Source organism: Charadrius vociferus, unplaced genomic scaffold (assembly GCF_000708025.1).
Source record: "Charadrius vociferus isolate BGI_N301 unplaced genomic scaffold, ASM70802v2 scaffold68, whole genome shotgun sequence".
In the NCBI taxonomy this organism is placed as follows: Eukaryota; Metazoa; Chordata; class Aves; order Charadriiformes; family Charadriidae; genus Charadrius; species Charadrius vociferus.
In genome coordinates this window covers 3488552-3499916 of record NW_009649946.1, presented here as the reverse complement: position 1 = coordinate 3499916, position 11365 = coordinate 3488552, and the positions used below count along the sequence as shown (strand labels likewise).

General features: G+C 37.4%; 1 protein-coding gene across 1 annotated transcript in view; it reads right to left on the bottom strand.

The window, feature by feature from the left end:
* The window catches only part of SMOC2 (SPARC related modular calcium binding 2), a 166327-nt gene that overhangs the window by 73769 nt on the left and 81193 nt on the right, over positions 1-11365 (bottom strand). Inside the window, exons 5-6 of the mRNA XM_009891477.1 lie at positions 4455-4502; positions 3-53 (exon numbers count right to left, since the gene is read on the bottom strand). Of these exons, the coding sequence (XP_009889779.1) occupies positions 3-53; positions 4455-4502 (99 nt within the window). The remainder of the gene's footprint in view (positions 1-2; positions 54-4454; positions 4503-11365) is intronic.

Below are 11365 nucleotides of genomic sequence, written 5' to 3'. Positions count from 1 at the left end.
ACCTTCTTCATCACCTTGAGGCTGAGTCTCCAGCGCAGGAGCTGAGGCATCATCTGAATTCAGAATGGAAAAGATTTGCAAGGAGACTACAATTATGAGAGTAAGCTAAATAAGTGTACATACGTGACTGATACTAATGATTTGCACATAGCCCCGGCCGGTAAACAAACAATAATTTGAACATTATTTATAGGCACTACACAGCTTAGAAATATTACTTGTACAGACTACAGATTATAAATGGATAGCTATTGAGGTTATGGCTGATGAAATGATTGCAGGGTCTTTGATGAGGCAGGAAATGATCAGGTCGCTCCCTGGAAAGTAATTCTTCATTGTTAATGCTGCACATTGATACCTACAGATTGTAACTGATCAAATCAGCATTTCCAAAGAAGTAATTACATAAATGTATAGAAGGGGTAAGACCTGTGAAGGCAAAAGCAGTCTGGGGCAAAGGAGTGGCTGCAGATATGTTGACACCTTAAAATGAAAGGAAAGTTTCTTTCAGCACAGCACAATCTATTTAATAGTCAAGATGATTTTATAAGCAAGATTCACAGATTAAAAAAACAGAACATTGTTTGCATAATTCTTATCCTCTGGTCAGCTACCTCCATCCATCTACTACCAAACATTACTGCAAGAAAAGAGGGGGGAAAATTTACAGAAATGATAAAAGGATGTGGGTAATTTTAGGTTAGGTAAAACACAGTGGAAGTAGTGCTGGAAAAGAAAAATTCAATACGAAAAATTGTTATCTTTCTGTGAGAAAAAGCGGTACCCAAAGGCCTATCTACCTTATTACGTTTTCGGGGGGGGGGGCTGGGGGGTTTCAAGTATTGGGAAAATATGACTTAGTAGGCCCTGCTAGCACGTATTTTCCAGTCATTGCTGTTTCCTGTAGCATGGAGCTCATTCCCAGACAAAGACGTCCCGCAGTAAACAAACAGCATCTTCCATACATGGGTTTTATTAACATTTATTGCAGTTTTACAACTGGATCTCAGACCAACATAGTTTCCAAATTACTTTCCTGGTGTTTTCATAGAAGCTAGAACCAAAGGTAACTGAGAAGCTTCCTCTTGCGTGTAGCTCTACCGGGATAACAGTGAGGAGCAGCTTTAAGGCTAACACACTACCTGTTTCCATTTCTTCTTGCTACTGCAATTCAAAACAGCTGCCTCCTGTTCTCCTTGTTGTCACCATCACAGGAGTTTTTTTGGGTAAATCTGTATTGTCTTTATGCAAATCATGCAGAGGATTTGGAAGCACTCTGACCTTTCCCTCTGGAGGCCACAGCTTAGTTCACAGCAAATGCAGATAACAAGTAAATTGTTATTGGAACACTGATCTCCATGCTTTTCACAAAACCAAAGCAGCAGCAATAGAAACATATTTTCACTGTGGAATGTTTTAACCGAAGCATAAGGAGACTTCTTTTAAAAATGCTCATTCTTCATGTCCACGCCAGGACAGGGTACTTTGCTCTGATGCCATAACAGACTGTCACTTCTCGTTAGTTTTGCTGGCATTTTTGTGGTGTCCTCTGGGTGGTGAAATAAGACCATTGATTAATTTCAGAGAAGCCATCAAGTATCCTAGTGCACTGAGAATCAAGACATACGTTTAGATCATCAATCAGTATGTCATTAAGAAAACCCAGAATTTCAAATTTCAATATTCAAATTTCAATATTTCAAATTTCAAACCCAATAATTTCAAATCAAACTGAAAACTTGGTTTTCAGTTTAAGCAACATTTTTCTAATCATCTTTTGGTACACAATTTCAGTTTGTGACATATTTGATCTTATGTTATTACCTGAAATTCAGATATAATGTTGCAACTTTATGGATTATCAGCCCAATCAAAATTAGCCTCTTGAACTTTGTTCGAGCAGCATTTAGAAAAGTTTATGAATTTTTTATATTTAAAAAAAAAACAAACAACTCAACAGATGTTTAATGGTTGAGTCATAAAACTGGCCTCAGGTCCCCCCAACCCAAAAGAAAGAAAGAGGTTTGCTTCTGGTCATCAATGAACCAAACATTTGGTACAGCATAACTGTATAAGGTTTTAACTGCACTCCAGAACTGGAGGAGCTTCAACTGCTCCTGAACTATGCGTAATCTCCACAAAGACACCTGCATTAATTTTCTGTTTGCACCTTTTCATAAAATCCTTTTGTGTTAAGAATGAAAAAGCATGTGGCATTTCATTGTTCAAAACAACATTCAATAGAGAGTCACAACCGCAGAGCAGTTCATCTTCATGTTAATTAGATACCTCAGAGGTTAATTGCATAGGCCTTCCTGGCTGGTATATGCATACCATTCTGTATGTACATACATTTAAACAGAAACCATTCTGTTTGCCGTCAGAGTTCAGTTACCAAGATCATATTCCTGCAGTCAGCTCAGAATCAAAAAAAAAAGGATGGGATCTCATCTCTGACACGTGCTTTTCAGATAGTCTGAATATTTTCCTTGGATAGAGGAGGGAACTGCAGGGCCAGGAAAGATACGTTAGGAATTATCTTTTAAGCTTTGTTCCTGTTTGGTTTAATATGCAAATTTGCAAACATGCAAACACAGCTCCTGACCTCCAAAATCTGCAGATGGAAATTTTATTTCAGTATTGGAACACCCTGAGAAAGTCAGGTGCACAACTGCAACACATACGGCCCGCCAGGTCATCTCCTGTGAGTCTCTGTGGGACATCTTCAAAGAAGAGACTGTGTCAAGCTAAGTCTTTGCTGTCTCTTGAGTAGAGTCCTCAAGACCACACTTGAAGGTCTGGAGTGTGTCCTCTGCAGCAGTGAGAACGTTGTGAACCTGCCTAAACTTGCTGGGTTACAGTACAGGCAAGCACCCACATCCAGGTACCCCTGGCTAGTCCACAGGAACACGCAGAGGAAAGATGATCTAGGAGTTCTATGGTTTTGTTTTTCAAAAAATACTATTTTGACCTTTCAAACTGAGCTACAAAATACTTTTTACTACACTGACCGTGAAGCCAAAGCACAGCTCTTTAATTCAGATAGCTGATCCTATTCACTATGCTGAGATGGTCCCTAAGGAGGTTGTGATGTGTCTGACAACATGACTTTGTTTAAAGCATAAGGCAGCGACTGGCTGGAAGAAGGGTGGCAAGAGGAAGTTAGCAGCATCCAAGAAGAGCCAGGGACCACGTGGGAACCAGGTCAGCAGCCCCTCATGCTGCAGGCTTGTGCTGGAGAATAAAAACAGGGCGTGAGTAAAATGCAACCATGTTGTTTTAGACACATATATGTGATGCAAAGGGATAAACTGTGTTCATTTAGGTTCCTGCTTGTATGACTGCTAATTCGGGGTTCAGCAGCTCAGTCGCCACAGTCACAAACAAAAATAAAGGATTGCAGATACACATGGGACAGTTCTTTCAGTTCAAAGCTGAAAATGAAAAGTCCTGACCTAAAAGAAATGGGTAGCTTAAGGTTAGTGGAACCCACAATTTGTCTGCAAATCCATGAAGGAAGAATTTTCCAGTACTTTGTAATTGTTAGCCTTTAAAGAAGTACTGCTTTTCTTAACCTAACAGTGCAATAGTTCATTGCAGTCGGGTGTATTACAATGCTGCAAAAGTTCCTGTAAAAAAAAAATTCAATTATATTTACAGTGGACCAGTCAGTCATTAACATTAGTGTGAATATGAGTAACTTCTTTAATTTATGCCAGTGTAACTGACAGCAACATTTAGTATGCTATTTTCAGCTGAATTTAAAATTCTTTCAAGTGTTTGGAGAGTGTAAGCTTTAATTTTGTTTCAAGCATAGACATCTCCCTCATTTAAATCTACCAGCTATGTTGGAGCCACATCAGACTTTGTCCTGCCAACAAGATATACAGCAGGATCTATCTCTAACAACAACAATCATCTGGCCATGAATGTAAGCCATCAGATAAATTAATCACAATATAGAGAAAAGTGTTGGGTCCAAGATGACTCAAGCACTGATTGCTATGGAAATAAAGTGAGGACTCCCGTTCCCGAGATTTTGGGACTGCAGAATGCTGTCTGTATCAAACAGACAGAATAATCTGTCCTCCAGTGCAAGAAAACAGTATGGGAAAATATTTCAGAGTATAGCTATGGGAAGAAAAGCTATTTTCCAAACAGCACAGAATAGCAAAGTCTGTAGGACTGAGACTAGAAAAATATGTCTATATAGACAAATAAATATGTCTATATAGACAAAAGCATGCATACATATATATATGTTCATATTTGCAAGTTTACTAAATATCTACAATGCAGACATAAAATGAATAGCATGTATGCATCTATATGTATTATATATGCAGCTATAATGCATGACGAATATATATTGATAATTTAAACCTATGGAAAATCACAGTGGGGTATCCCACAGCTATTTTAGTTTCTATTTAAAGGCCAACTAAGATATTTACCTGTTTTTCCCGCACCTTCTCGTTGTGGCAGCTTCTCACTCACTGAACCTGCAATTGGAAAAAGGAATTAACCAGAAAAATATTATTTTCACTTTTAATATGTTTTCTGAGAAACACAGCTCAGCTTTAATGATTCATTCTTGTTTATTACAGCAATAAATATCAGCAACTTCTTCCCTTGCAAACCCAAGATTTCAGCTTTGCCTGACTTCTGCATTTGTGTACAACCAATTTACTGCTAGAGCCTGAGCTGGTTGCAAGAGACGTCCTCAGAGTTGTGGCCCTTAGGAAAGGAGACAGCAGCGGTGGGAAAGGAGAGAGGAAGGGGGCAGGAGACATGTTTTAACAGTTTATGCTGCCAGCCTGGACACTAACCCAGCCTCCAGCCTTGAATCCAAGTCATCAAGAAATGGAGAATCCATTGGTTTTCTTAGTAGTTTTTACAAAAGCTAGTTGTCCTTGGCGTTTAAAATCGAAGCATTTTCTTATTTCTCACTTATCCCTCATTATTACAACCGTTTGTATCAGTCTAACTCCTAGACCCTTCTTATCACCATACTGAAAAACATCTTTAAAAGTGGTATTTTTTTCTTTGGAAAAAAAAAAAAAGCAGCATGTCTATCAATTCTTACCACACGATCTCTTCTTACATACACCTGTATTAATGAAAAAGAACAAACCAAAACAAAAAAACCTCTCAACTTACACGCTTAGAAGTGTGTGAAATAATTTGGGCCTTAATTTTCTTAATTTATTTCCCTCTGGAATAACAAAATTCACTGGGTTTAAAACAAACAAACAAAAACCACCAATCCTTGCAGCACAATAAATCTGTTCTAAAAGGACAATTTAAATAAGAGAACCCACTAAATCACAGGCCTTGTTTACCATGCTGAACTCATGGTTACTTCAGCACAAAGTTTAGACACAGGATTCTGCCAGAGGGAAGACTAACATCACAGAATCACAGAATAGAAGGGGTTGGAAGGGACCTCTAGAGATCACCCCAACCCTCCTGCCGGAGCAGGTACACCTAGAGCAGGTTGCTGATTTTAAATCCTCCATAAAAGAATACATGACAATGTAGCCAAGCTGGTATTACCGTCTGAAGGATTCTGCTTCTAATACAGCTTTTATACATCCATATCAAAAATATTCTAGTTTAGATTTGTTTCCTTTTTTGATGGTGTATTCTTATTGTATCACATTTGAATCGCTAGAAATTCAATATACTTAGTGATGCATCAGTATTAATTCAGGCAGGAAAAATAAAGCCATTATCATTGCAGGAATTATATCCAAGGGTGTTTGGGATAGCTTGCTCTAAATAGACTGCAATACTAATCCATTGTGTTCACTCTGAAGAGTGAAGATTCTTGCACTTCTGCTAGCTGAAGACAGAAGATCTGAGCTTTTGGGTGCTTGGCTTAAATTTGACAAGAGGCCCAGCTTGAACTCAAATGAGATGTTCCAGTTTTAGGAAGTACTGCATACAAAATTACAGGTTTTTCTAATTGCACTGAATACCAGTGATCCAATCTTTCCTCAAATTTCATCCAGTTGCAATTAACTCTGTAGTTTCTCAGTTTAATTTTGATGCACAGGAGTATAATTATAATTCTCTTGCAAATACAGACATTTTAGGTCTGGTGCATCAACACTAAGGTGTTTTACACCAATTTGTGAGTACAGGTGAGGTCTCAGCATGTGGGATGTGTGTGACAAACCCCCACTGATAGCCCCTTTGCACTAAAAAGAGTGGTAACTAAAGCCTCAGCTTGATACCAGTGTTGTCTCTCTATGTACATCCAAACCATTATTATAAATTTAACTTGAAATTCAGTTTATACCTCAGTAATTTAACTCATTCATGAAATTTATGTAATATTCCACATCTTAAACCAAAAGCAGAAAAATCTTTCCAGATTTCATTAACACCAATGTGTCTTCAGATTACTCCATCTGCATGAAATGGTGAGAAATACTGACTACATGATATTCATGTACAGTCAGGGAGAAATGAAAATTCTTTTTCTATGCTTTGTTATTTTTTACCCTAAATTTGATGGAAAATTGATAGATGGATGAAGAGAGTGGCATTCACAAAGGCTAACTTTAACATAGTGAAACCGATTTCACTATGAAATTAAATGAATGCTAGGAAAATTAGGTTCACTGGGCTAACATTATTTTTTTTAATAGTCTTAGGAAGCTAACAAAAATATTCACAAGATTTTCTACGAAGTGGAATTTGTACCTTTCACATAATTTCACCTGGAATTTTCAATTGATGCAGCAGAAACTTTGTTCTCTACAAGTTGGAGGTGGGCAGGGTTTATTGAGCTTTTATCAGGTTTTTCTACCATTTTCTGAATATATGTGAGCTAGAAGTACTTCTAGCTTAAATGGTAATAGGAAGTTGCATTTACAAGTTTCTAGGAAATTGTATCTTCAATATTCACAATGAATGCTCACATTTTCAGTGAGAAAAGAAAAAGAAATGGCAACTTCTAACTTATCCAAAAGTTAGACAATACAATCAGCTTCCAAGTTTTCAATGCAGTGTAAACAATCAAATTACCACATAAATACCTTTATGGAAGGGGAGAGGGCAAGGTGGGATATTAGATTCAGCAATATTATTTTACCAAGAAGAATTTAGTACCATTCTAGCTTGTACATTTGCTTTGCCATGTATCCATTTATGAATCTGATGATTTTTTTTTTTTAAATGCAGAAATATTAATGCCTTAGTTTATTGCAAAACCCACAATTCAGTCTAAAAATTTCTGAGACCAAATAAATCTTCCAGGGAATGTGATGTGAGTTTTGTGGTTTGTGATTGTAGCATAACCATTTTATATAGTTCTCATCATATGTGACTGGGCTTTAAAAGAGAAGGTGAAAGTCTATAAAACTAGTTTATAGACTATCTAGTTTATATAGTAATTTCTGAGCTCCTGCTAAAGAATATTTGATATGTAATCACTGAATGCAGATATCAAGAAACAGGACAGTAAACATACCATGCCATTCTGTATTTCACATGTGTGTGTCTGACTGTGTATTTATAGGGAAAGTACTATGTATTGGGACAGAAGAACTAGGTAATTCAAGGATGGATATTTTTCCCAGCTAACAAAAGCATGATAAACTAAAAACATGTAAACTAAAAACGTTCATTGCCTTCACAAATATATTCATTTTCATTGTATTATCTGATGATAATACTATACAGACAGGAAGAGTTCTGATTTTTTAATGTTACTTGTATTTTGGCCTTAGAAGTTGATCAGCCATCTTAATTGCAAGGTAGCAAAACTACTTCAGAGAATAATAAAACGTGTCCATACCTCTGCAATCTCACTGGCAGAAGCCCAGAAAAGTTAATATGGCAGAAAAACCCCACAATAGGTGAACATTGTATTCTCCAACGATAATTTAACACCTGCTTCTCAATTTCTGCCCTATTTCCCAGGACTCTGTGCCTGTGGAATTTCTGCAGTTCCCTGCAGTGCTGATAACAGAGATGGGGAGTTGTAAAAACGTCTTTTTTATGTCTGGTGTTCTTTAGTGAAAGTATTGGGGCACATTCATCATTTTTAAGGAGCTTTCTTTTTAATGCTGTCATGGGAATGTGTTTGATTTACTCTCCTTCTCACCACTGCTCCTGAAACAGTGGAGATTATTTCCATGGAGTGGAATGGCACTCTGAGATTTATCATGTGTGTTTTAGCAGCACCAAGTGTTGGTGTGGGAATAACTGGAAAGGACGGAAGAAGAGCCTCTTTCAGGTAAAGATGTAGTAATTAAGATGAAGGTTTTACATAAATCAGTTGGAGACTCCTGCATTTCTTAATGCTGCTTATAACCATCATCCTTCCACACCTTGAGCAGCACAAAAGACAGCTTCAATAAGAGCAACCAGAACAACACAATGAGCAAAAAATGGCTCACACAGCTATTGTAGATACATAAAAAAATATACGTGACACTTCTCTGTCCCAGGACCTGAGATAGCTTTGGGAAGCATCACGTTATGCAGCTAACCAATATTAACAGTTAGATAAACGTAGAGGTTGAGTGTTTTACCTATCCAATATCACACAATAAATGTGAAGCCTGGATAGGGAATGGAATCGAGAAACCAAACTCCTAACTGCCCATCCTAAATTCTGCTCCGTATTTGCTCTATTAAAATCCAAGTTCTTCCAGGGTGCCATGCTCTTCTTTCCTATTTCTGGATATTCACCAAAGTCAAAGCTGGTTCTACTGGGAGAAAATGAAAGGCAAGAAATTATCCCGTAATTTAGGAACAGCACAGTTGATTAGACATGTATTCAAACCTTATCTGAAGGTACTGAAGAACTAATCTAGAATTGAAAAGAAACACTGAACATTTGCATTAAAAAGACAAATTTTCAGACATTCCACAGTATCACATTTCCTATGAGAAAACCATTAAAAAAGCATGTTCACGATTGACTCTACCTGCCATCTTGATTGTCTGTGCACATTCTGCTCTAAAGGGAAAAGGTGGCACAAGTGATCCTGGTAGAAAAAAATCTGGCACATGCAAACTGAGAAATTTGCATAAATGTCTTTGAAATAGCTATAGCATCATGCCTGCAGAAGACACATAAGCAAGCGAAAATACATAAATGTGCTGATGTTGGGATGCCACTGCTACAGGAGATCTGCCTGCAATATCAAAAAATAGTAAGGCAATGCCTGCAGTGAGGCTAGCAAGCACACAATGTATTAGACTGACTAGGTACGCTAGTGTTGGATGAAATGGCATCCCTGAAATATTAGTTAAGACAGGAGTACATCTACTTAAATTCAGTATATCCACTAATATTTTGATTGTAATTCCTGTCCATAGTGGTACTAAAGAGAAAGCATAAAAGAGAATCAATGGTGATCTGGAAAACATCAACAGTCGTTCTGGGGGGAAAAAAACCTCTGTTATCCTAAACAGATGGCAATTTTGAACATATACTGGGAAATGGGAGAGGGGCGCAGTTGGGCTCCAGGCTTTCATTCTGCAATATAAGAGCAAAGTTTTGCCTCATTTTACCACATAGCTTTCTGTGAAAATTTGTTGAGAAGGTTTCTCCAGACCTCTTAAGACTGAGCCCTTAGCCACCACTACTGCAAAACCTCCTAGCACTTCAAATCTATTTCCAAACTGTGCTGTAGCTGGACTTCTTTCCTGAGGGACAAAGAAGAAGTGGTGAGCAGTAAAGCATGAGAGCACTGCTATACAAGCAGGGAGGAAATGTGCAGAGATAATCCCAAAGGGTCTCATAACAATTGGAAAATTACCCGCAATCTTCCATGGAGCAAAATCAGATTCTACATACTCACCTGGGCCCTGGAACAGTCTATTTGTCTCTGAGCTACTAAATTAAAATCGACTGCTACTATCACCTTCTCCTTAGCATTTATGTAAAATTAACTTCCCTTCCCATCCGTCCAAAAATGAGCTGAAGCAGTCTGGCAGTTTATCTGCTAGGCACATGAATATATCTTTGAGAGGAGCTAGGGTTTGGTTCCTGTATAGATCGAATAATAACACTCATATTAACCTATTCAATAACCTGGAACTACAATGCAGCTTCTCCTTGATAATGCTGAATACAAATAGAAAAAGTGGAAGTACACTAACTAACTTGGCAACATTTTGAGCCAAACATAATGCCATATGTCATGACACATCTGCCAAACAATTACTTGTTGAACTTTCAGCATAAGCATAACCCCTTTTTCACTGATGTCAGAGTAAGAGAGGAAGGTATAATTTGGTACTGCAGAGAAAGCAATGAAGGCGTGCATTCAGGGAAGCGCTGGTTCTGGACATGCAAAAGCACCTCTATCCAAAAACACACTGAAGCACAAAAATGCTATCCTAACCGTGTGTCTTCTGAAGATGTGATCCAGTCATAAATAATAGTTACATTAAAATGAATGCACATTTTTCTCTATTTTAAGGCTTCTGAATATTTGGTATTGTTTTTCACAACTGACTATCATTCCACAGTGACTTTACACGCTGGATCAAAAGGATTAGTCTGAAGAGTACTTTCTGGCTAAGATGCATGGAAGATTCTACAAATCATTTAAAATTAAAAGTGGAATTAACTTTTTATAATCTTTGTTGAAACTTTCTTAGTGGTCTCTTTCTTCCTCCATCTGTTTATTAAAAACATCAATATTGTGCTTGAACAATTGAAATAGATCAGACCAGGTGAATTCCCTCAAAGGCACTAATACACGTTTTTTCAGCTTCATTTATTACAAGGTTAGCTTTTTAAATCTATTTCTTCTGGTATCTGACAGAGAATGGTGCTGCAGCACAAACAGAAATGCAATACATAAACCTCAAGTACTTTAGAGCTATTTCTGTACAATTCTGTCAGCCTCAAGGAAGGTGAATAGCAATTCTGGCAACTGTTCATACCCTGGGGAGTTATATTTATTATCAATGTCAATGAAATAGGGTCAGAAACAAATTCCTAAAAAACAGTGAACCTGTTAATTGTCCTGATGAAAGATAAAGGGCAGGACACATGGCAATGAGTTTGATTTGCCAATTAATTTCTTCAGACAATGATTCCATTATGTTCTTAATGATTTGTTTCATTTTTATTTCTCCTCTGGATTTGGTCATTCATGGGATTTGCTGTGGGAGTTCTTTCATTGGGCTATGTTACAAATCAGGACATTCGCACTCCATATTTTTTTTAGGTGGAGGTTTTTTCTATACCCTAAATACTTAAAATAACAAAAAGGCAAAGCCCACTGATTTTTTTTTTTTTATATGAGTTTATGTGCAAAAGAGTTTCAACATAAAGAAAGGACTACTTCAGCAAGTCGGTTGCGTGGTGTCATATATTGACACATAAATA